Source organism: Theropithecus gelada, chromosome 4 (assembly GCF_003255815.1).
Source record: "Theropithecus gelada isolate Dixy chromosome 4, Tgel_1.0, whole genome shotgun sequence".
NCBI classification, from domain to species: domain Eukaryota; kingdom Metazoa; phylum Chordata; class Mammalia; order Primates; family Cercopithecidae; genus Theropithecus; species Theropithecus gelada.
This window is the reverse complement of record NC_037671.1, coordinates 76,717,128-76,744,613: the sequence shown is the minus strand read 5'-3', so window position 1 is coordinate 76,744,613 and position 27,486 is coordinate 76,717,128. Positions and strand designations below refer to the sequence as shown.

At 38.0% G+C, this 27,486-nt stretch overlaps 1 protein-coding gene across 1 annotated transcript in view; it reads right to left on the bottom strand.

Annotated features, from left to right (window-relative positions):
- Nucleotides 1-2,827: 2,827 nt before the first annotated feature.
- The window catches only part of MEI4 (meiotic double-stranded break formation protein 4), a 216,603-nt gene continuing 191,944 nt past the window's right edge, over nt 2,828-27,486 (bottom strand). The window contains exon 4 of the mRNA XM_025384163.1: nt 2,828-3,141. Within this exon, the coding sequence (XP_025239948.1) occupies nt 2,872-3,141 (270 nt within the window). The 3' untranslated portion in view covers nt 2,828-2,871. The remainder of the gene's footprint in view (nt 3,142-27,486) is intronic.

The window sequence follows — 27,486 nt, the reverse complement described above, 5'->3', positions numbered from 1 at the left end:
AACTATACATTCATAGTTAAGCATGTATAAAGCTTTGATGACAATTGCAAAGAAGTTGTTTGTGAAAGTTTCCTGAAGTGCCAGGAAAGCTGCATATAACAGGCAGTGCAGTAAAGTAGGAGTGTGGAATTGGAAGACGGACTTCCTCAGGATGAAACCTAACTGCCACTTCCTGGTGTTGTGAACTTGCGCAAGCTGTTTAATATTCCTTTGCCTGAGTTCTTCATCTCTAAAACACAGATTCAGGAAATAATCGTACCTTTCTCATATAGTTGCTGGGAGAATCAAAAAGGTTAATATATGTAAAATGCTTATGTAAGTCCCTGACTATTTGGTATTATGCATATCGTACATATATATGTATAATATTACTTATTTATATATTTTATTATATAAACATAAAATATTTTATATTTACTCATAAAATATATATTTATTATAATGAATAGTATATGAGTTTCAGCAAGTATCATCACTTTTTATTTCCTTCATTTTTTATGATCATTCTATGGTTCTCTTTACTTCCTATCCTGTCTTATATCCAGTTTCAGTGCTGCCCAATTTCTACTGACTCCATTACTCTTATCCCTAAAACCTTAATTCTAAAGTTAGACATTACCTAAATATAAACTGTTATAATATTCTTAAACATTGTAATACTAGTTGAAATCATTCATTAATTCACTGCTTTACTGAAACACAGATACAAATGTCTCATTTTTATCATTTTATCTTCTTTTTGATGAGTAGATTTGGACCTTAATACTAATTTACTAATACTTACTTAATACTAATTCACTCTGATATAGACTGAAACACAGGATAATGGAAGTTTAAGTATCATATACTTGGTGGAAGTTAAATGTTTATATAAAATGGATACCAAATGGAAATAAAATGTTTCTCCATTTTGTGCATTTACAATGATCCCAATATCTTGCATCTTCTTTTATAATAAATATATTTCCTAGGCTAATTTTCAGACCTTGAAGCCTTGGAGACCACTGAAATTAATAAATTCGTTGTAGCTCCAAAAGTTTCTTGGCTGATCATTACATTGCCTGGCTGCAATGGGGAAAGGGCCATTGCTGATACTTGTGTATTTACCAATCTTCTTTAATCATAATGAAAGAAGATGAAGGTGTCATGGAAAGTGGCTTTTGTGTAATGCCATCAACTGAAATGATTTCCATTAGCCTTCACAGGCGTTCACAGGAATCAGACATTAGAAAAATCCCTCCTAATTCAAGATTTGGACTATCCTTCTTGTATTCAACTGGTACTTGTGGTGAAGTAAATTATTGGCCCTAATTACCTACGTACATCGATGATCATTGCCATGTAACTGCAAGTTCTCCCACTCAAGGTGAAGTCTACTCCCCTGTCACTTTTCTTTGGGCTTGACCATTTGGTGTACTTTGACCAACAAATGTGGATGAAAGTGCTAATGTGACATTTCTCAGCCTAGCCTTTTGTCTTGCTCAACTGCCACTGCCATGAGAGGAGCTTCCACTGAGAAGCTATTTCCCTCTCAGTCTGGTTCTCAGAATATGCACATGTGGAAGAGAAGAAAGCCTGACTTTTAGCAAGAAGCCAATTCCTGTGGTATGTGCAACCTGAGCAGAGTTTTTCATTAAAGTCCAGTCCAAATCAGCTGATCCTTGAGTGACCTGCATATATCTGAGAAACATTATTGTTGTATGCCACTGATATTTTATGATCATCTGTTACATAACAAAAGCTGACTGACATACATTTAGTTTCAGGATTATCAAAAAGGCATTATCTTTTCAAAAATGCTAGAAATAATTCCAAAGATAATTGTGCCAGATGACATACTTGTATATACACTGTGGATGGAATTAGCAAGATTATTTTTAATGCCAATGACATTTATGAATGCTAATTATGAAACACTATCACATATAATTAATAAAGGAAATTTATATTTTGTGTTCCCTAAGTGGCACTATAGGAAAATACGTAACATGTGCTCATTAAGTTTGTGGTTATGATTTTAATCACTGAAATGATGTCAATGAAATGATGTCAATGAAATTGTAAAACTGAAAAATTCAACCAACCAAATAACTATAAATTGCATTTTTTGATTGATGGATATTAGAATTTATAAGGTATCTCTAGTGACTTAATTGTATACTATTTGACAATAGTATATTATAATAACTATTACATATTATATATTATATATATTATATATTATATATATTAAATATTAAAAATATTTAATCAACAGAATTGAAACAAGTATTTGTTGAAAAACAAAGAAGATTTTAAACAACTAATAGTGTTTTCAAAAGAGCTCAACAAATGTATTGGCCATATGAAATTGAAATAAAAAACAATTTCCAAATGTTAAAAAAATTCTACTTCTATATGATTCTCATCTAAGATGAAAGCAATGATGTAAGTTCAACTATGTAAGAAAAAGTTTTTAAAATTTCATTTATGACCACTTATATTCCAACACTTTGTGTTGATAATACAACTAAACTTTAAAAATCTCTTTGATTACCATTTAGCATCAATTGCATGGAAATCTTTCACAACTTCAGTATCTTTTAAGAGACAGACAATTAATGGTCCATTTTACAGAATAATAGAGCTAAACTATATTGAGTGAAATAAGATATAGTTACATGGGAATAACGATGACATTACCAACTGAAACTCGCTGATTTTAGTACAGAAATATGATTCATAAAATTTCATACAATTTAACCATTAAGTTGAATTGATAATTATATTTAGAGATAAATTCTAAAATGCTAATTAAAATACTATTGAAAATCTTTCCAGTATGAGATTTTCATATATTCCACTTTATTATGCTTCAAACGTGGTAAACTGCTAAGGAATGGAGTTATTTTTAAGAGATTCTATCTGTGCTGAGTTCAAAAGAATGCCCACTCTCCATAAATAAATAGTAAACAAAGGAAATGCATCAGAAAGGTGGAAAATAGTTTCATCATGCTTCTGAAGAAACTTCTTGATTTCTTGGTCATCATGACCTATACTTGAAGTGTTGCCTTCTTTGGTTTCCTTTTGAAGAAGCTGCTCCAGAACCCAGAACAGGTAGAAAATGTTTTCATAGCGTGACACATCATAACTCGCTTGCTCCTACAAATAAACAACAAACTCCTTTAAAAAATTGGCTATAAATTACCTAAGAAAAATGTCATATGACGATACCAGATTTTCAGGCAAAATAAAAATATTTGATATATTTAAAACCTTCTGTCATCCTGTCACTGGTGAACAATGGGGAAATTTAAAACATTTCCTTTTTTCAAAGACTTTACAATCATGGTGAATGACTTTTCTTTCTTGCTAGTTCATGAAGCTCCAAATCCCTTCCCTGCATTCTTGCAGAGAATACACAAATGAATCTGAGAATACCTGGCAAGGAGTCTTACCAATGACTTGGCAAGGAGTCATACCAGTGCTAAATTCAGTCTTTTGCCAAAACTTTTTAATTCATGGGACTTATTTTGATTGATATAAAACAATCCTAGAGTAGGTAGAGTCATAGTCTGTAGGTGACCAGATGTGATATCATATTGAATCTTCCTGATACAACTCACGGAGGAGTAGCATTGAATCATATACACAGTCATGTGAAGAAATGTAGATGCATCTTGTAGAACTTTTAATTTGGCCTAGATGCTTTAATGTGAGATAGATAAGTCACAGAAAGGCCTAAAAACTAGATAATAGCAAGCACAAGATGAGAGAATGGCAGAATCAGTAAAAAAATGAAAACTGGCTTTATCATTAGCTAATTAATTATGAAATGTGTCAGAAGCCCGATGAAGTGAGCAGATTGCTTATCACTATTCTACAGTCAAGGAAATGGATCCTCTGAAAAGTAGACTAATTAGAACTCAAATCTGCAGATGCTAACCAGGGACTTTTTTAAATTTTCCTGATACATTTTGTTCAAGTTCATTAAGAAAGTATTAACATTGGGAAAAAAAGAAAACTCTTTTAGAACCATTTACGAAATATATTCACTGTATTAATACAAAAATGAAAGAACAATGTTTCAGAGTTGAGACAAATATATTCTTCAACAAGGTGACCCAATAAGCAGAGTAAGATATATGCAGGCATACCTCATTTTAGTGTACTTTATATTATTGCACCTCCCGGATACTGCAATTTTTTCAAATTGAAGATTTGAGGCAACCCTGCATCAAACTAGTTTATCAGAGTCATTTTTCCAACATGTGCTCACTTTGTGCCACATATTGGTAATTATCACAATATTTCAAATTTTTCATTGTTACTTTATCTGTTACAGTGATCTGCGATCAGTCATCTTTGATGTTGCCACTTTAATTGTTTTGAGATACCAAAAACCATGCCCACATCAGATGGCGAACTTGACTGATAAGTATGTGTGTTCTGACTGCTTCACCAATTGGCCATTATCCATCTCCCTTACTCTCCGTAGGCCTCCTTATTCTCTGAGACAAAACAATATTGAAATCAGACAAATTAATAACCCTACAAATGGTCTCAGAGTGTTCAAGTGAAAGCTTGCCTATGTTTCATTTTAAATCAAAAACTAGAAATCATTAAGCTTAGTGAAGAAGGCATGTCAAAAGTTGAAACAGGCCAAAAGCTAGGACTCGTGCCAAAGTTAACCAGGTTGTAAATTCAAAGAAAGAGTTCTTGAAGGAAATTAAAAGTAAAGTGCTATTTCACTGAACACACAAATAATAAGAAGGGGAAACAGCCCGACTGGTAACACGGAAAAAAATTTAGTGGTCTGAATACAATATCAAACCAATCACAATATTCACTTAAGCCAACCCCTGAACCAGAGAAAAGGCCTAACTCTTCAATTTTATGAAGGCTGAGTAAGGTGAGGAAGCTACAGAAGAAAACTCTGAAGATAGCAAAGGCTGATTAATGAGGCTTAGGGAATTAGCCACCTTCATAACATAAAATTACAAGGTGAAGCAACAAATGCTGATACAGAAGCTGCAGAAAGTTATCAAGAAGTTAGAGGTAAGATAATAAAAGAAGGTGGCTACACTAAAGAACAGTAGTTCAGTGTAGATGAAACAACCTTCTGTTGAAAGAAGATGACATCTAGGAATTTTGTAGCTACAGGGGATAAATAAATGTGTATCTCTGCATGCGAGATGGGTCTCCTGAATACAGCAAACTGATGGGTCTTGACTCTTTATCCAATTTGCCAGTCTGTGTCTTTTAATTGGACCATTTAGTCCATTTACATTTAAGGTTAATATTGTTATGTGTGAACCTGATCCTGTCATTTTGATATTAGCTGGTTATTATGCTCATTAATTGATGCAGTTTCTTCCTAGCATCGATCGTCTTTACATTTTGGCATGTTTTTGCAATGGCTGGTACCGGTTGTTCCTTTCCATGTTGAGTGCTTCCTTCAGGGTCTCTTGTAAGGCAGGCCTGGTGGTCACAAAATCTCTAAGCATTTGCTTGTCTGTAAAGGATTTCATTTCTCCTTCACTTATGTAACTTAGTGTGGCTGCATATGAAATTCTGGGTTGAAAATTTAAGAATGTTGAATATTGGCCCCTATTCTCTTCTGGCTTGGAGAGTTTCTGCCGAGAGATCTTCTGTTAGTCTGATGGGCTTCCCTTTGTGGGTAAGCTGACCTTTCTCTCTGGCTGCCCTTAAGATTTTTTCCTTCATTTCAACTTTGGTGAATCTGACAATTATGTGTCTTGGAGTTGCTCTTCTCGAGGAGTATCTTTGTGGCGTTCTCTGTATTTCCTGAATTTGAATGTTGGCCTGCCTTACTAGATTAGGGACGTTCTCCTGGATGATATCCTGAAGAGTGTTTTCCAACTTGGTTCCATTTTCTCCCTCACTTTCAGGCACCCCAATCAGACGTAGATTTGGTGTTTTCACATAATCCCATATTTCTTGCAGGCTTTGTTAATTTCTTTTTAGTCTTTTTTCTCTAGACTTCTCTTCTCGCTTCATTTCATTCATTTGGTCTTCAATCATTGATACTCTTTCTTCCAGTTGATTGAGTCGGTTACTGAAGCTTGTGTATTTGTCACGTAGTTCTCGTGTTATGGTTTTCATCTCTATCAGTTCTTTTAAGGTCTTCTCTGCATTGATTATTCTAGTTATCCATTCATCCATTCTTTTTTTCTTATTATTATTATACTTTAAGTTCTAGGGTACATGTGCATAACGTGCAGATTTGTTACATATGTATACTTGTGCCATGTTGCTGTGCTGCACCCATCAACTCGTCAGCACCCCACTACTCGTCATTTACATCAGGTATAACTCTCAATGCAATCCCTCCCCCCTACCCCCTCCCCATAAAAGGCCCCGGTGTGTGATGTCCCCATTCCCGAGTCCAAGTGATCTCATTGTTCAGTTCCCACCTACGAGTGAGAACATGCGGTGTTTGGTTTTCAGTTCTTGTGATAGTTTGCTAAGAATGATGGTTTCCAGCTGCATCCATGTCCCTACAAAGGATACAAACTCATCCTTTTTTATGGCTGCATAGTATTCCCTGGTGTATATGTGCCACATTTTCTTAATCCAGTCTGTCACTGATGGACATTTGGGTTGATTCCAAGTCTTTGCTATGGTGAATAGTGCCGCAATGAACATACGTGTGCATGTGTCTTTATAGCAGCAGAATTTATAATCCTTTGGGTATATACCCAGTAATGGGATGGCTGGGTCATATAGTACATCTAGCTCTAGATCCTTGAGGAATCGCCATACTGTTTTCCATAATGGTTGAACTAGTTTACAATCCCACCAACAGTGTAAAAGTGTTCCTATTTCTCCACATCCTCTCCAGCACCTGTTGTTTCCTGACTTTTTTAATGATTGCCATTCTAACTGGTGTGAGGTGGTATCTCATTGTGGTTTTGATTTGCATTTCTCTGATGGCCAGTGATGATGAGCATTTTTTCATGTGTCTGTTGGCTGTATGAATGTCTTCTTTTGAGAAATCTCTGTTCTTATCCTTTGCCCACTTTTTGATGGGGTTGTTTGTTGTTTTCTTGTAAATTTGTTTGAGTTCTTTGTAGGTTCTGGATATTAGCCCTTTGTCAGATGAGTAGATTGCAAAAATTTTCTCCCATTCTGTAGGTTGCCTGTTCACTCTGATGGTAGTTTCTTTTGCTGTGCAGAAGCTTTTTAGTTTAATGAGATCCCATTTGTCAATTTTAGCTTTTGCTGCCGTTGCTTTTGGTGTTTTAGACATGAAGTCTTTGCCCATGCCTATGTCCTGAATGGTACTACCTAGGTTTTCCTCTAGGGTTTTTATGGTATTAGGTCTAACATTTAAGTCTCTAATCCATCTTGAATTAATTTTCGTACAAGGAGTAAGGAAAGGATCCAGTTTCAGCTTTCTACTTATGGCTAGCCAATTTTCCCAGCACCATTTATTAAATACGGAATCCTTTCCCCATTTCTTGTTTCTCTCAGGTTTGTCAAAGATCAGATGGCTGTAGATGTGTGGTATTATTTCTGAGGACTCTGTTCTGTTCCATTGGTCTATATCTCTGTTTTGGTACCAGTACCATGCTGTTTTGGTTACTGTAGCCTTGTAGTAAAGTTTGAAGTCAGGTAGTGTGATGCCTCCAGCTTTGTTCTTTTGACTTAGGATTGTCTTGGCAATGCGGGGTCTATTTTGGTTCCATATGAACTTTAAAGCAGTTCTTTCCAATTCTGTGAAGAGACTCATTGGCAGCTTGATGGGGATGGCATTGAATCTATAAATAACCTTGGGCAGCATGGCCATTTTCACGATATTGATTCTTCCTATCCATGAGCATGGTATGTTCTTCCACTTGTTTGTGTCCTCCTTAATTTCACTGAGCAGTGGTTTGTAGTTCTCCTTGAAGAGGTCCTTTACATCCCTTGTAAGTTGGATTCCTAGGTATTTTATTCTCTTTGAAGCAATTGTGAATGGAAGTTCATTCATGATTTGGCTCTGTGTTTGTCTGTTACTGGTGTATAAGAATGCTTGTGATTTTTGCACATTAATTTTGTATCCTGAGACTTTGCTGAAGTTGCTTATCAGCTTAAGGAGATTTTGGGCTGAGACGATGGGGTTTTCTAAATATACAATCATGTCATCTGCAAAGAGGGACAATTTGGCTTCTTCTTTTCCTAACTGAATACCCTTGATTTCTTTCTCTTGCCTGATTGCCCTAGCCAGAACTTCCAACACTATGTTGAATAGGAGTGGTGAGAGAGGGCATCCCTGTCTTGTGCCAGTTTTCAAAGGGAATTTTTCCAGTTTTGGCCCATTCAGTATGATATGGGCTGTGGGTTTGTCATAAATAGCTCTTATTATTTTGAGGTATGTTCCATCAATACCGAATTTATTGAGCGTTTTTAGCATGAAGGGCTGTTGAATTTTGTCAAAAGCCTTTTCTGCATCTATTGAGATAATCATGTGGTTCTTGTCTTTGGTTCTGTTTATATGCTAGATTATGTTTATTGATTTCCGAATGTTGAACCAGCCTTGCATCCCAGGGATGAAGCCCACTTGATCATGGTGGATAAGCTTTTTGATGTGCTGCTGAATCTGGTTTGCCAGTATTTTATTGAGGATTTTTGCATCGATGTTCATCAGGGATATTGGTCTAAAATTCTCTTTTTTTGTTGTGTCTCTGCCAGGCTTTGGTATCAGGATGATGTTGGCCTCATAAAATGAGTTAGGGAGGATTCCCTCTTTTTCTATTGATTGGAATAGTTTCAGAAGGAATGGTACCAACTCCTCCTTATACCTCTGGTAGAATTCAGCTGTGAATCCATCTGGTCCTGGACTTTTTTTGGTTGGTAGGCTATTAATTATTGCCTCAATTTCAGAGCCTACTACTGGTCTATTCAGGGATTCAACTTCTTCCTGGTTTAGTCTTGGAAGAGTGTAAGTGTCCAGGAAATTATCCATTTCTTCTAGATTTTCTAGTTTATTTGCGTAGAGGTGTTTATAGTATTCTCTGATGATAGTTTGTATTTCTGTGGGGTCAGTGGTGATATCCCCTTTATCATTTTTTATTGCGTCAATTTGATTCTTCTCTCTTTTCTTCTTTATTAGTCTTGCTAGCGGTCTGTCAATTTTGTTGATCTTTTCAAAAAACCAACTCCTGGATTCATTGATTTTTTGGAGGGTTTTTTGTGTCTCTATCTCCTTCAGTTGTGCTCTGATCTTAGTTATTTCTTGCCTTCTGCTAGCTTTCGAATGTGTTTGCTCTTACTTCTCTAGTTCTTTTAATTGTGATGTTAGAGTGTCAATTTTAGATCTTTCCTGCTTTCTCTTGTGGGCATTTAGTGCTATGAATTTCCCCCTACACACTGCTTTAAATGTGTCCCAGAGATTCTGGTTTGTTGTATCTTTGTTCTCATTGGTTTCAAAGAACATCTTTATTTCTGCCTTCATTTCGTGATGTACCCAGTAGTCATTCAGGAGCAGGTTGTTCATTTTCCATGTAGTTGAACGGTTTTGATTGAGTTTCTTAGTCCTGAGTTCTAGTTTGATTGCACTGTGGTCTGAGAGACAGTTTGTTATAATTTCTGTTCTTGTACATTTGCTGAGGAGTGCTTTACTTCCAATTATGTGGTCAATTTTGGAATAAGTGTGATGTGGTGCTGAGAAGAATGTATATTCTGTTGATTTGGGGTGGAGAGTTCTATGGATGTCTATTAGGTCTGCTTGCTGCAGAGATGAGTTCAATTCCTGGATATCCTTGTTAACTTTCTGTCTCGTTGATTTGTCTAATGTTGACAATGGAGTGTTGAAGTCTCCCATTATTACTGTATGGGAGTCTAAGTCTCTTTGTAAGTCTCTAAGGACTTGCTTTATGAATCTGGGTGCTCCTGTATTGGGTGCATATATATTTAGGATAGTTAGTTCTTCCTGTTGAATTGATCCCTTTACCATTATGTAATGGCCTTCTTTGTCTCTTTTGATCTTTGATGGTTTAAAGTCTATTTTATCAGAGACTAGTATTGCAACCCCTGCTTTCTTCTGTTCTCCATTTGCTTGGTAAATCTTCCTCCATCCCTTTATTTTGAGCCTATGTATGTCTCTGCATGTGAGATGGGTCTCCTGAATACAGCAGACTGATGGGTCTTGACACTTTATCTAGTTTGCCAGTCTATGTCTTTTAATTGGAGCATTTAGTCCATTTACATTTAAGGTTAATATTGTTATGTGTGAACTTGATCCTGCCATTATGATATTAACTGGTTATTTTGCTCGTTAGTTGATGCAGTTTCTTCCTGGCCTCGATGGTCTTTACATTTTGGCATGTTTTTGCAATGGCTGGTACCGGTTGTTCCTTTCCATGTTGAGTGCTTCCTTCAGGGTCTCTTGTAAGGCAGGCCTAGTGGTGACAAAATCTCTAAGCATTTGCTTATCTGTAAAGGATTTTATTTCTCCTTCACTTATGAAACTTAGTTTGGCTGGATATGAAATTCTGGGTTTAAAATTCTTTTCTTTAAGAATGTTGAATATTGGCCCCCACTCTCTTCTGGCTTGGAGAGTTTCTGCCGAGAGATCTGCTGTGAGTCTGATGGGCTTCCCTTTGTGGGTAACCCGACCTTTCTCTCTGGCTGCCCTTAAGATTTTTTCCTTCATTTCAACTTTGGTGAATCTGGCAATTATGTGTCTTGGAGTTGCTCTTCTCGAGGAGTATCTTTGTGGCGTTCTCTGTATTTCCTGGATTTGAATGTTGGCCTGCCCTACTAGGTTGGGGAAGTTCTCCTGGATGATATCCTGAAGAGTGTTTTCCAACTTGGTTCCATTTTCTCCCTCACTTTCAGGCACCCCAATCAGACGTAGATTTGGTGTTTTCACATAATCCCATACTTCTTGCAGGCTTTGTTCATTTCTTTTTCTTCTTTTTTCTTTTGGTTTGTCTTCTCGCTTCATTTCATTCATTTGATCCTCAATCGCTGATATCTTTCTTCCAGTTGATCGAGTCGGTTACTGAAGCTTGTGTATTTGTCACGTATTTCTCGTGTCATGGTTTTCATCTCTTTCATTTCGTTTATGACCTTCTCTGCATTAATTACTCTAGCCATCAATTCTTCCACCTTTTTTTCAAGATTTTTAGTTTCTTTGCGCTGGGTACGTAATTCCTCCTTTAGCTCTGAGAAGTTTGATGGACTGAAGCCTTCTTCTCTCATCTTGTCGAAGTCATTCTCCGTCAAGCTTTGATCCGTTGCTGGCGATGAGCTGCGCTCCTTTGCCGGCGGGGAGATGCACTCTTATTTTTTGAATTTCCAGCTTTTCTGCCCTGCTTTTTCCCCAACTTTGTGGTTTTATCTTTTTTCAAAGTTTTTAGTTTCTTTACACTGGTTATGTAGATCCTCTTTTAGCTCTGAGAAGTTTGATTAACGGAAGCTTTCTTCTCTCAACTCATCAAAGTCATTCTCCACCAGCTTTGTTCCATTGCTGGTGATGAGCTGCGTTGCTTTGGAGGGGGAGATGCGCTCTGATTTTTTGAATTTCCAGCTTTTCTGCCCTGCTTTTTCCCCCATCTTTGTGGTTTTATCTGCGTTTGGTCTTTGATGATGGTGACGTACTGATGGGGTTTTTGTGTGGGGGTCCTTTCTGTTTGTTAGTTTTCCTTCTAACAGTCAGGACCCTCAGCTGTATGTCTGTTGGAGTTCGCTTGAGGTCCACTGCAGACCCTCTTTGCCTGGGTATCAGCAGCAGAGGCTGCAGACATAGAATATTGCTGAACAGCGAGTACTGCTGTCTGATTCTTACCCTGGAAGTTTTGTCTCAGGGGTGTATCCCGCCGTATGAGGTGGGAGGTGTCGGTCTGCACCTAGTGGGGGATGTCTCCCAGTTAGGCTACTCAGGGGTCAGGGACCCACTTGAGCAGGCAGTCTGTCCATTCTCAGATCTCAACCTCTGTGCCGGGAGATCCACTGCTCTCTTCAAAGCTGTCAGACAGGGGCATTTACCTCTGCAGAGGTTTCTGCTGCTTTTTGTTTAGCTATGCCCTGTCCCCAGAGGAGGAGTCTACAGAGGCAGGCCGGCCTCCTTGAGCTGTAGTGGGCTCCACTCAATTCAAGCTTCCTGGTGGCTTTGTTTACCTACTTAAGCCTCAGCAATGGCAGGCTCCCCTCCCCCAGCCTCACTGCCATCTTGCAGTTAGATCTCAGACTGCTGTACTAGCATTGAGGGAGGCTCCATGGGCATGGGGCCCTCTGGGCCAGGTGTGGGATATAATCTCCTGGTGTGCCCTTTGCTAAGACCCTTGGTAAAGTGCAGCATTAGGGTGGGAGTTACCCGATCTTCCAGGTATTGTGTGTCTCAATTTCCTTTGGCTAGGAAAAGGAATTCCCTTCCCCCTTGTGCTTCCCAGGTGAGGCGATTCCTTGCCCTGCTTCAGCTCTTGCTGGTCAGGCTGCACCTGCGGACCAGCGCCAACTGTCTGACACGCCCCAGTGAGATGAACCCGGTACCTCAGTTGAAAATGTAAAAATCACCCATCTTCTGTGTCACTCATGCTGGGAGCTGGAGGCTGGAGCTGTTCCTATTCGGTCATCTTGGGCATGCCCCTATGCCACATTTTCTTAATCCAGTCTGTCAATGATGGACATTTGTTTTGGTTCCAAGTCTTTGCTATTGTGAACAGTACTGCAATAAACATACGTGTGCATGTATCTTCATAGGAGCATGATTTATAATCCTTTAGGTATATACCCTGTAATGGGATAGCTGGGTCAAGTAGTACTTCTAGTTCTAGATCCTTGAGAAATCACCACACTGTCTTCCACAATGGTTGAACTAGTTTACAGTCCCACCAACAAAAAAAGTGTTCCTATTTCTCCACATCCTCTCCAGCACCTGTTGTTTCCTGACTTTTTAATGATTGCCATTCTAACTGGTGTCAGATGGTATCTCATTTTGGTTTTGATTTGCATTTCCCTGATGGCTAGTAATGATACACATTTTTTCATGTGTCTGTTGACTGCATAAATGTCTTCTTTTGAGAAGTGTCTGTTCAAATCCTTTTCCCACTTTTTCATGGGATTGGTTTTTTTTCTTGTAAATTTGTTTGAGTTCTTTGTAGGTTCTGGATATTAGACCTTTGTCAGATGAGTAGATTGCAAAAATTGTCTCCCATTCTGTAGGTTGCCTGTTCACTCTGATGGTAGTTTCTTTTGCTGTGCAGAAGCTCTTTAGTTTAATTAGATCCCATTTGTCAATTTTGGCTTTTCTTGCCATTGCTTTTGGTGTTTTAAACATGAAGTCCTTGCCCATACCTATGTCCTGAATGGTATTACCTAGCCTTTCTTTGAGGGTTTTTATGGTTTTAGGTCTAACATTTAAGTCTCTAATCCATCTTGAATTAGTTTTTGTATAAGGTGTAAGGAAGGGATCTAGTTTCAGCTTTCTACTTATGGCTAGCCAATTTTCCCAGCACTTTTTATTGAATAGGGAATCCTTTCCCCATTTCTTGGTTTTCTCAGGTTTGTCAAAGATTAGATGGTTGCAGATGTATGGTATTATTTCTGAGGACTCTGTTCTGTTCCATTGGTCTATATCTCTGTTTTGGTACCAGTACCATGCTGTTTTGGTTACTGTAGCCTTGTAGTATAGTTTGAAGTCAGGTAGTGTGATGCCTCCAGCTTTGTTCTTTTGGCTTAGGATTGTCTTGGCAATGTGGGCTCTTTTTGGTTCCATATGAACTTTAAAGTAGTTTTTTCCAATTCTGTGAAGAAAGTTATTAGTAGCTTGATGGGGATGGCATTGGATCTATAAATTACTTTGGGCACTATGGCCATTTTCACAATATTGATTCTTCCTATCCATGAGCATAGAATGTTCTTCCATTTGTTTCTGTCCTCTTTTATTTCACTGAGCAGTGCTTTGTAGTTCTCCTTGAAGAGGTCCTTCACATCCCTTGTAAGTTGGATTCCTAGGTATTTTATTCTCTTTGAAGCAATTGTGAATGGGAGTTCACTCATGATTTGGGTCTCTGTTTGTCTGTTATTGGTGTATAAGAATGATAGTGACTTTTGTACATTGATTTTGTATCGTGAGACTTTGCTGAAGTTGCTCATCAGCTTAAAGAGATTTTGGACTGAGACGATGGGGTTTTCTAAATATACAATCATGTCATCTGCAAACATGGACTCTCATTGTAAAGAGATCAAGAATTTATATCAATGTGGCATCTATTTTATCACCATATCCACCAGTCTGCTCAACCCAGTGACCAAGAAAGTGATAAATGTGAGTGAAATCACAGGATGTTTCACCAAAGAAATGTGTGAAGATAAATTTTTAAGGCACTTGGGATTTAATCTATGATGATATTGTGCTAGACACTAAAAGGGCACATTACTTAGGGATGAGAAAATCACATCAACTTTCCTCTAGAATAGGCTTGAACAAGTTTATCCATCTGACATTATTCAGATAAGCAGAGAATATGTTTAAATAATGAAATCAAGCTAGTTTTGTAAATATTGTGTTACATTAGGGTGTTGGAGATAGGGAATTGGTTGATTGGACCTTTTTTCAGTTGTTCATATCTCATAAGACTCTTTTTAACACACACACCCTACAGAAGGCCTTTCAGGGCCTTATGATATTAGAAAAGCTTTAAAATAATCAATTCATATTTAGATTCCTTAGTACCATCCTTCTATGCAAACAGGAATTATCTTCTAGATTACTACTGTCTATGAAGGATTTTCTTGATGGGGAAATATAGATAATGTTGCATTCTCAGGTTCTTTACACATCTCTAGATGTGCAATTCACAATGAGCTTGAAATGGCTTCAATAATTCACCACAGTGTAGTACTTCAATAATACTAGTAAATAATATTAGTAATTTTTCTCTAGATACAAAGTAGTTTAAGAGTTGAGACTGTATTTTTTCACTCTGGGTAAAAATATGACAGTAATGATAATGATAACAGATAGTAGATAACACTTATTTGAAAATGTATACTCCTATGCTATGGTTTAAATATATAATCTTATTCTCCCAGCAACCCAATAGAGGAGTTATTGTTACTATTTCCAAGTTTTAGATGAGGTAAAGGAAGTTTACAAAGGTTAAATAACTTTCCCAGATCATATAGCTAGTAAATGACTGAACTGGGATTTAATAAAGATATTAATATATGTTAATTTGATATTATTCCTTTACAAAGAAGGAATTCCCCACAAAGAATGTTACTTACAAAGTAATATTCTAGTTTCTCAAAGATCTCAACCAACAAGGGCCTCTGCCACATATGTCCTTATTGGGAGTCTCAGTAGATGTTTGTGTCACACAAATACAAATCATCATTATCTTTTTGTGGTTCTTGTACAAACTCCTCTTCGCAGACCTTTTTTTCAGTTTACTCATTTTGCTATTACCTTGTTATATAAATTCAGCTTCAAGAAACAGATTTGTGAAAAGTAAAATAATGAGAAAATCATTATTTTTAAATAAGTCATACAATGACAAATAGATTTTTTAAAAATTTTATGTTTTACATATATATATATATATATATATATATATATATATTTCTTTCACGTATACTTATGTACACAACTTGCATACTTGTTGAACTGTTTCCGATAGGAAAAAAGGGTAAAATGTCAAGATCTAAAATACTAACAGTTTCAGAACTTTTCATCAAAGTTACCACACATATTAAACATAAATCCTTTAGAACTAGTCTCCTGGATTCAACATTTTAGGCAGATAATGCTATTATCTGTATAAAGCAAAATGGATTAATACCTATTGAGTCTTTTCCATCCTTCTTTTATGGGCACTTGGATCAAAAGATGATTCACCAATCTATACCCCTCACTCCCTTTGTGCCCTGCCTCACAATTCTGCTCTAGGAAATTTCTCCTAATTAACCATACTCTGATCTAACCAGAGCTTTACACTCCCTCAATATAGGCCCAACACCTAGGTTATGGGGAGAGAGAAAGAATATAACACAACCTTTGGAAGAAACATACTTTTAAACCACATATGCTTCTGTTGTAATCATGAGCTCATTGATTTTATATATGTAAGTATGTATATAACCTGCATGTGATTTTTCGACTCTGTTCTTGAGCATTTGAGCATTGTTGCAAGCATGGTCAATGCTCTACTGCACTGGGCCCCTAGCCTAGCCCCTGCTTATTTGTTAGCTGCTTTGTTGCTTTCTCCTATGCTTTAGAAGTTTCAAGCTAGTTAGTAAATGACTTATAGAGAGTTAACTTCATCCCCCTAGAATTCAGAACTAAAATTGACTGCCTTCTTTACTTTCTACTAAATAACAAAGGATAATTTATTAAAAGTCAGGGTAAGTTTCCTACTGAATTATCATGGTGACAACTGACCTCTTCCTTTAAAGTACCATGTTGAATGTATTCTTTTAGAGACAACTCATTTTAGTTGTTATTACTTCTGTCCTATAAAATCTGGCACAAAGGATACCGACCCAGTGCTATATTATATTCAGTGAACGTTTAGTTTAACATTTATATTATGTGGCTATACTCCTTGGCTTAATTTTCTGCTCTGTCATATTCTAAATATTCAAATATATCTGTAATATTCTAAATAATCAAATATTTGTTTCCCTTAACATGTGCCATATGTCGCATATTCTTTATTCATTCTTTTTCCCTCTGTCATCTTTATTTTTATCTGACTGGGTTGTTTCAAACAATGTTTTCAAGTTCTGGATCTTTAAATTCTGCTTGATCTAATTGATTGAAGCTTTCAAATATATTTTGTATTTTATTCAATGAATTATTCAGTTCTAACAATTCTCTTAAGTTCTTTTTAATGATACCTATTTCAGTGATATATTTCTCATTCATATCATCAATTACTTTTTCTGATTTATTTGTATTATTTGTGTTCTATCTCACTGAGCTTTTTTAAAATTGATATTTTGAATTCTTGTTCCAGGATTTCATAAATTTATTTTCCATAATGATTTGATGCTGGAGAATTACTGTGTTTATTTGGAGGCACAATCTTTCCTTTTATCATGTTTCTTGTGTCCTTACTTTGATATATGAACATCTGGTATATGAGTGGCTTTTCCCATTTTTGAAATTTGTTTTTTAGATGACTTTTTCCTAAAGATAAATCCATTATTTTGGTTGTATTAGGCACATAGTGTTGCTTAGTTTGGATGATGTTGATCAGATTCTGGGTGCATGCATTGTGTGGTCTTCATATGATTTTTTTCAGCTCTAAACAGTATTAGTATTGTTTCTTATTTTTCAATGGCTTTATCTACTAATTTTACATAGTATTCTAAATCTTTGTTGTCAACAATGTTTATAGCATCTTAACCAAAAGAAGATTCCATATCAAGAACCCACTTTCTTTGCTTATCCATTAGAAACCAGTATGTATCCATTCAAGTTTTATTATGAGATTGCAGCAATTCAATCACATTTTCAGGCTCCATGTCTAATTCTATTACACTTGCTATTTTCACCACATCTGCAGTGACCTCCTCCACTGAAGTCCTGAAGCCATCAAAGTCATTCAATAAGGGTTAGGGTCGAATTCTTCCAAACTCCTGTTAATATTGATATTTTGTATTTCTTTCATGAATTACACATTTTCTTAATGACATCTAGAATGGTGAATCCCTTCCAGAAGGTTTCCAATTTACTTTGCTCATATTCATCACAGGAATCAATATCCAAGTTAGCTATGACCTTATAAAATAAGTTTCTTAAAAAAGACTTATAAATAAAAATTACTTCTTGATCCATGGGCTGCAAAATAGATGTTTGTAGACATTAAAACATTAATATCTTTATGCATCCATCAGAGCTCTTGGATGATCAGGTGCATTGTCAATGAGCAGTAATCTTTTGAAAGGAATCTTTTTTTCTGAGCAGTAAGTCTCAACAGTAGGCTTAAAATATTCAATAAACAATGCTTTCATCCAGGCTTGTTGTTTTATTGATAGATTTCAGCCAGAGTAGATTTAGCATAATACTTAAGGGTTCTAGAATTGTTGGAATGATATATGTGCACTGGCTTCAAATTCAAGCTACCAACTGCATTAATCTTTAACAGTAAAGTCAGCCAATCCTTTGAAACTAAGCATCATAGGCTCAAAATAAAGGAATGGAGGAAGATCTACCAAACAAATGGAAAACAAAAACAGATCAAGGGTTGCAATCCTAGTCTCTGATAAAACAGACGTTAAACCATCAAAGATCAAAAGAGACAAAGAAGGTCATTACATAATGGCAAAGGGATCAATTCATCAGGAAGAGCTAACTATCCTAAATATATATGCACCCAATACAGGAGCACCCAGATTCATAAAGCAAGTCCTTAGAGACTTACAGAGAGACTTAGACTTCCATAAAATAATAATGGGAGAATTTAACACCCCACTGTCAACATTAGACAGATCAATGAGACAGAAAGTTAACAAGGATATCCAGGAATTGAATTCAACTCTGCACCAAGCGGACCTAATAGACATCTACAGAACTCTCCACCCCAAATCAACAGAATATACATTCTTCTCAGCACCACATCACACTTATTTCAAAATTCACCACATAGTTGGAAGTAAAGTACTCCTCAGCAAATGTAAAACAACAGAAATTATAACAAATTGTCTCTCAAACCACAGTGCAATCAAACTAGAACTCAGAACTAAGAAACTCAGTCAAAACCGCTCAACTACATGGAAACCGAACAACCTGCTCCTGAATGACTACTGCGTACAAAACAAAATGAAGGCAGAAATAAAGATGTTCTTTGAAACCAATGAGAACAAAGATACAACATATCAGAATCTCTGGGACACATTTAAAGCAGTGTATAAAGGGAAATTTATAGCACTAAATGCCCACAGGAGAAACCAGAAAACATCTAAAATTGACACTCTAACATCACAATTAAAAGAACTAAAGAAGCAAGAGCAAACACATTCAAAAGCTAGCAAAAGGCAAGAAATAACTAAGATCAGAGCAGAACTGAAGGAGATAGAGACACAAAACACCCTCCAAAAAGTCAATGAATCCAGGAGCTGATTTTTTGAAAAGATCAACAAAATTTGAACATATGCAAATCAATAAATGTAATCCAGTATATGAACAGAACCAAAGACAAAAACCACATGATTATCTCAATAGATGCAGAAACTTTGACAAAATTCAACAGCCCTTCATACGAAAAACTCTCAATAAATTCGGTATTGATGGAACGTACCTCAAAATAATAAGAGCTATTTATGACAAACCCACAGCCAATATCATATTGAATGGACAAAAACTGGAAGCATTCCCTTTGAAAACTGGCACAAGACAGGGATGCCCTCTCTCACCCCTCCTATTCAACATAGTGTTGGAAGTTCTGGCAAGGGCAATCAGGCAAGAGAAAGAAATAACGGGTATTCAGTTAGGAAAACAAGAAGTCAAATTGTCCTTGTTTGCAGATGACATGATTGTATATTTAAAAAACCCCGTGTCTCAGCCCAGAATCTCCTTAAGCTGATAAGCAACTTCAGCAAAGTCTCTGGATACAGAATCAACGTGCAAAAATCACAAGCATTCTTATACAACAGTAACACACAAACAGAGAGTCAAATCATGAGTGAACTCCCATTCACAATTGCTTCAAAGAGAATAAAATACCTAGGAATCCAACTTACAAGGGATGTGAAGGACCTCTTCAAGGAGAACTACAAAGCACTGCTCAGTGAAATAAAAGAGGACACGAACAAATGGAAGAACATACCATGCTCATGGATAGGAAGAATCAATATTGTGAAAATGGCCATACTGCCCATGGTAATTTGTAGATTCAATGCCATACCCATCAAGCTACTAATGACTTTCTACACATAATTGGAAAAAACCAACTTTAAAGTTCATATGGAACCAAAAAAGAGCCCACATTGCCAAGACAATCCTAAGCCAAAAGAGCAAAGCTGGAGGCATCACGCTACCTGACTTCAAACTATACTATAAGGCTACAGTAACCAAAACAGCATGGTACTGGTACCAAAACAGAGATATAGACCAATGGAACAGAACAGAGCCGTCAGAAATATTATCACACATCTACAGCCATCTGATCTTTGACAAACCTGACAAAAACAAGAAATGGGGAAAGGATTCCCTATTTAATAAATGGCACTGGGAAAACTGGCTAGCCTTAAGTAGAAAGCTGAAACTGGATCCTTTCCTTACTCCTTATATGAAAATTAATTCAAGATGGATTAGAGACTTAAATGTTAGACCTAAAATCATAAAAACCCTAGAAGAAAGCCTAGGTAATACCATTCAGGACATAGGCATGGGCAAGGACTTCATATCTAAAACACCAAAAGCAACAGCAACAAAAGCCCAAATTGACAAATAGGATCTAATTAAAGAGCTTCTGCACAGCAAAAGAAACTACCATCAGAGTGAACAGGCAACCTACAGAATGGGAGAAAATTTTTGCCATCTACTCATCTGACAAAGGGCTAATATCCAGAACCTACAAAGAACGCAATCAAATTTACAAGACTAAAACAAACAACCCCATCAAAAAGTGGGCAAAGGATATGAACAGACACTTCTCAAAAGAAGACATTCATACAGCCAACAGACACATGAAAAAATGCTCATCATCACTCGCCATCAGAGAAATACAAATCAAAACCACAATGAGATACCATCTCACACCAGTTAGAATGGCAATCATTAAAAAAGTCAGGAAACAACAAGTGCTGGAGAGGATGTGGAGAAATAGGAACACTTTTACACTGCTGGTGGGACTGTAAACTAGTTCAACCATTGTGGAAAACAGTGTGGCGATTCCTCAAAGATCTAGAACTAGAAATATCATATGACCCAGCCATCCCATTACTGGGGATATACCCAAAGGATTATAAGTCATGCTGCTATAAAGACACATGCACACATATGTTTATTGAGGCACTATTCACAATAGCAAAGACTTGGAATCACCCAAATGTCCATCATTGACAGACTGGATTAAGAAAATGTGGCACATATACACCATGGAATACTATGCATCCATAAAAAAGGACGAGTTCATGTCCTTTGTAGGGACATGGATGCAGCTGGAAACCATCATTCTCAGCAAACTATCGCAAGAACAGAAAACCAAACACCGCATGTTCTCACTCATAGGTGGTAATTGAACAATGAGATCTCTTGGACATAGGAAGGGGATCATCACACACTGGGTAGAGGCATTGGGTAAATATGCCTGTTCCAAATGGAAGAAACTGGCCAAAACAAAGGCGCTATAGGCCCCATGCAAATCCGAAATCCAATACATCAGCCATTCAAGTTCCAAAATGACCTCTTTTGACTCCATGTCTCATATCCAAGTCACACTGATGCTAGAGGTGGGCTCCCATGGTCTTGGGCAGCTCTGCCCCTGTGGCTTTCAGGGTATAGCCCCCCTCCCAGCTGCTTTCATGGGCTGGTGTTCAGTGTCTGCAGCTTTTCCAGGCACACAGTACAAGCTGTCAGTGGATCTATTATTCTGGGGTCTGGAGGATGTTGGCCCACTTCTGACAGTTCCCCTAGATAGTGCCCCAGTGGAGACTCTATATGGGGACTGCAACCCCACATTTCCCTTCCACACTGTGCTAGCTCATAGGTTCTCAATGAGGGCTCTGTCCCTGCAGCTAACTTCTTCTTGGACATCCAAGCATTTCTATACATGCTCTGAAATGTAGGCAGAGGTTCCCAAACTTCAATTCTTGACTTCTGTGTACCCATAGGCGCAACCCCAAGTGTAAGCTTCCAAGTCTTGGGGCTTACACCCTCTGAAGCAATGGCCTGAGTTGTACCTTGGCCCCTTTTAGTCACAGCTAGAGCTAAAGCAGCAGGGACACAGAGCACTATGTTCTGAGGCTACATAAAGCAGGGTTAGGTGGGGCGGGGCGGGGGGGGCCTGGGCCTGGCCCACAAAACCATTTTTCTCTTCTAGGACTCCAGGCCTGTGATGGGAGTGGGTGCCATGATGGGTCTCAACATGCTCTGGAGACATTTTCCCCACTGTCTTGGCAATTAGCATCTGGCTCCTTGCTACTTATGCAAATTTCTGTAGCCAGCTTGAATTTCTCCCCAGAAAATGTTTTTAACTTTTTCCACTGCATTGTCAGGCTGCAAATTTTCTAAACTTTATGCTCTGTCGCCTCTTGAATGCTTTGATACTGAGAAATATCTTTCACCAGATGCCCTAAATTATCTCTCTCAAATTCAAAGTTCCACAGATCTCTAGTACTGGGGCAAAATGCTGCCAGTCTCTTTGCTAAAGAATGGCAAGAGTCACCTTTGCTCCAGCTCCCAAGAAGTTCCTCATTTCCATATGAGACCACTTTAGCCTGAACTTCATGTCCATATCATTATCAGCATTTTGGTCAAAGCCATTCAACAAATCTCTAGGAAATTCCAAACTTTCCCACATCTTCCTGTCTTCTCAGCCCTCCAAACTGTTCCAACCTCTGCTGTTACCCAGTTCCAAAGTTGCTGCCACATTTTCAGGTGGGGACAACAGCAGATACCACAGAGACTGAGGGGATTTACAACAGCATCCCAATCTCTGTGGTATCAATTTCTGTTTGAGTGCTGCTACGAAGAAATACCCGAGACTGAGTAATTTATAAAGGAAAGAGGTTTAATTGACTCACAGTTCTACAGGGCTGAGGAGGCCTCAGGAAACTTATAATCATGGAGGAAGGGGAAGCACATATGTACTTTACATGACAGTTGGAAGTAGAAGTGGTGAGCAAAGGGGAAAAAGCCCCTTATAATGCCATCAGATCTCATGAGAATTCACTCACTATCACGAGAACAATATAAGGGTAACTACCCCCATGATTCAATTATTTCCCACTGGGTCCCTTCCACAACACACTGGGATTGTGGGAACTACAAATCAAGATGAGATTTGGGTGAGAATACAGCCAAGTCATATTAGTATCAAATCTCATATAAAGATATTCCCAATAGACTAAGAATGGATTTATCAGCAGAAACCTTAAAGGCCAGAAGAGAATGGGATAATATATTCAAAGCATTGAAAACAAAATCTGTCAGCCAAGAATATTATGCCCATTAGTTATCCTTCCAAAGTGAACGAGAAACAGTCTTTCCCAGATAAATACTGAGGGAATTCATCACCAATAGACTAGCTCTGCAAGAAACACTTAAGGCAGTCCTTCATCTGAAAGCAAAAGGACAATATACATCACCATGGAAACAGAAGGTATTAAACTCAGGGTATAGCAAATGCAAAAATAAGAAAAACAAAGGAGTCAAATATTGCTATTACAGAAAGTCAGGAAACCATAATGACAAACAGTAAGAGAAAAAAAGAAAAAAGAAAAAGGATATGCAAAAAAATTAGAAAACAATTAACAAAGTGACAGAAGTAAGTCCTTGTCTACCAATAATATTCTCAAATGTCAACAGAATAAATTCTCCGCTTAGGAGATATAGCCTGGTTGAATTGATTTTAAAATATTACCAAACTATAGGCTGCATAGAAAAAGTTCACTTCACTTTCAAAGATGCATACAAAGTGAAGGAATGAAAAAGATATTTCAAATAAATGGAAACCAAAGCAAATAGAAGTACTTATACCTGTATCAGACAAAATAAACTTTAAATCAAAAAGTATAAAAGGAGATGAAGACAGTAATTTTATAGCGATAAAGGAATGAATTCAGGAAGATAATATAATAATTCTAAATACACATGCACCCAACACTGAAGCATCCAGATATATAAAGCAATACCAGTATATCTAAAGAGACAGACACTCCAATACAATAACAGTTGGCGATCCCAACATCCCCTTCCTAGCATTAGACAGATAATGCAGAGAGAAAATCAACTAAGAAAAATAATCTGAGCAATAGACCAAATGAACCTAACAGATATTTGCAGAATATTTTATCCAACAGCTGCAGATACACATCATACTTACCAGCACATAGAACATTCTCTAGGATGGATACACATTAGGTCACAAAACAAGTCTCAACAAAATTTTAAACATCAATATTATATTTAATACTTTCTCAGACCACAGTGTAATAAAACTAGAAATAAATAATAAGAGGCCAGGCACAGTGGCTGTTGCTTGTAATCCCAGCAATTTGGGAGGCCGAGGGGGGTGGATCATCTGAGGTCAGGAGTTCGAGACCAGCCTGGTCAACATAGTGAAAACCTGTCCCTACTAAAAGTACTAAAATTAGCTGGACGTGGTGGCAGGTGCCTGTAATCCCAACTACTCAGGAGGCTAAGGCAGGAGAATTGCTTGATCCCAGGAGGTGGAGGCTGCAGTGAGCTGAGATCGGGCCACTGAACTCCACTCCAGCCTGGGTGACAAAAGTGAGACTCCATCTCAAAAAAGAAAAAAAAAAAAATGAAAAGAAAAGAAAGAAATAGAAAAAGCCCAGAGCAAGATGGCCAAATAGGAACAGCTCCAGCCTCCAGCTCCCAGCATGAGCAACATAGAAGACAGGTGATTTCTGCATTTTCAACTGAGGTACCGGGTTCACCTCACTGGGCAGTGCCGAAAAATCGGTGCTGGTCAGCTGCTGCAGCCCGACCAGTGAGAGCTGAAGCAGGGTGAGGCATCGCCTCACCTGGGAAGCACAAGGGGGAAGGGAATCCCTTTTCCTAGCCAAGGGAAACAGACACACAACACCTGGAAAATCGGGTAACTCCCACCCTAATACTTCACTTTACCAAGGGTCTTAGCAAATGGCACACCAGGAGATTATATCCCACACCTGGCTGGGAGGGTCCCACGCCAAAGGAGCCTCGCTCATTGCAAGCACAGCAGTCTATGAGATCTAACTGCAAGACAGCAGTGAGGCTGGGGAGGGGTGCCCGCCATTGCCGAGGCTTAAGTAGGTAAACAAAGTCTCCTGGAAGCTCGAACTGGGTGGAGCCCACCATACCTCAAGAAGGCCTGCCTGTCTCTGTAGACTCCACCTCTGGGGACAGGGCATAGCTAAACAAAAAGCAGCAGAAACTTCTACAGATGTAAATGACCCTGTCTGACAGCTTTGAAGAGAGCAGTGGATCTTCCAGCATGGAGGCTGAGATCTGAGAATGGACAGACTGCATGCTCAAGTGGGTCCCTGACCCCTGAGTAGCCTAACTGGGAAACATCCCCCAGTAGGTGCAGACCGACACCTTACACCTCACACGGCAGGGTATACCCCTGAGATGAAGCTTCCAGAGCAAGAATCAGACAGCAACACTCACTGTTCAGCAATATTCTATCTTCAGCAGCATCTGCTGCTGATACCCAGGCAAACAGGGTCTGGAGTGGACCTCAAGCAATCTCCAACAGACCTGCAGCTGAGGGTCCTGACTGTTAGAAGGAAAACTAACAAACAGAAAGGACACCCACACCAAAACCCCATCAGTATGTCACCATCATCAAAGACCAAAGGCAGATAAAACCACAAAGATGGGGAAAAAGCAGGGCAGAAAACCTGGAAATTCAAAAAATCAGAGTGCATCTCCCCCTGCAAAGGAACGCAGCTCATCACCAGCAACGGATCAAAGCTGGACGAAGAATGACTGACGAGTTGAGAGAAGGCGTCTTCAGTCGATCAAATTTCTCAGAGCTAAAGGAGGAACTACGTACCCAGTCCAAAGAAACTTAAAATCTTGAAAAAAGAATGGAAGAATGGATAACTAGAATAATCAATGCAGAGAAGGCCATAAACGAACTGATAGAGATAAAAACCATGACACGAGAAATGCGTGACAAATGCACAAGCTTCAGTAACCGACTCGATCAACTGGAAGAAAGAGTATCAATAATTGAAGATCAAATGAATGAAATGAAGTGAGAAGAGAAGTCTAGAGAAAAAAAAGGAAAAAGAAATGAACAAAGCCTCCAAGAAATATGGGATTATGTGAAAACACCAAATCTACATTTGATTGGTGTACCTGAAAGTGAGGGGGAAAATGGAACCAAGCTGGAAAACACTCTTCAGGATATCATCCAGGAGAACGTCCCCAATCTAGTAAGGCAGGCCAACATTCAAATTCAGGAAATACAGAGAATGCCACAAAGATACTCCTCGAGAAGAGCAACTCCAAGACACATAATTGTCAGATTCACCAAAGTTGAAATGAAGGAAAAAATCTTAAGGGCAGCCAGAGAGAAAGGTCAGCTTACCCACAAAGGGAAGCCCATCAGACTAACAGCAGATCTCTCCGTAGAAACTCACTAAGCCAGAAGAGGATAGGGGCCAATATTCAACATTCTTAAAGAAAAGAATTTTCAACCCAGAATTTCATATGCAGCCAAACTAAGTTACATAAGTGAAGGAGAAATAAAATCCTTTACAACAAAAAAATGCTTAGAGATTTTGTGACCACCAGGCCTGCCTTACAAGAGACCCTGAAGGAAGCACTAAACATGGAAAGGAACAACTGGTACCAGCCATTGCAAAAACATGCCAAAATATAAAGTCCATCAATGCTAGGAAGAAACTGCATCAACTCACGAGCAAGATAACCAGCTAATATCAAAATGACAGGATCAGGTTCACACATAACAATATTAACCTTAAATGTAAATGGACTAAATGGTCCAATTAAAAGACACAGACTGGCAAATTGGAGAAAGAGTCAAGACCCATCAGTTTGCTTTATTCAGGAGACCAATCTCACATGTAGAGACACACATAGGCTCAAAATAAAGGGAAGGAGGAAAATCTACCAAGCAAATGGAAAACAAAAAAAGGCAGGGGTTGCAATCCAAGTCTCTGATAAAACAGACTTGAAACCGTCAAAGATCAAAAGAGACAAAGAAGGTCATTATATAATGGTAAAGGGATCAATTCAACAGGAAGAGTTAACTATCATAAATATATATGCACCCAATACATGAACACCCAGATTCATAAAGCAAGTCCTTAGAGACTTACAAAGAGACTTAGATTCCCATACAATAATAATGGGAGACTTCAACACCCCACTGTCAACATTAGACAGATCAATGAGACAGAAAGTTAACAAGGATATCCAGGAATTGAACTCAACTCTGCACCAAGCAGACCTAATAGACATCTACAGAACTCTCCACCCCAAATCGACAGAATATACATTCTTCTCAGCACCACATCACACTTATTCCAAAATTGACCACATAGTTGGAAGTAAAGCACTCCTCAGCAAACGTAAAACAACAGAAATTATAACAAACTGTCTATCAGACCACAGTGCAATCAAACTAGAACTCAGGACTAAGAAATTCAATCAAAACCGCTCAACTACATGGAAACTGAACAACCTGCTCCTGAATGACTACTGGGTACGTAAAAAAATAAAGGCAGAAATAAAGAGGTTCTTTGAAACCAATGAGAACAAAGATACAACAAACCAGAATCTCTGGGACACATTTAAAGCAATGTGTAGAGGGAAATTTATAGCACTAAATGCCCACAAGAGAAAGC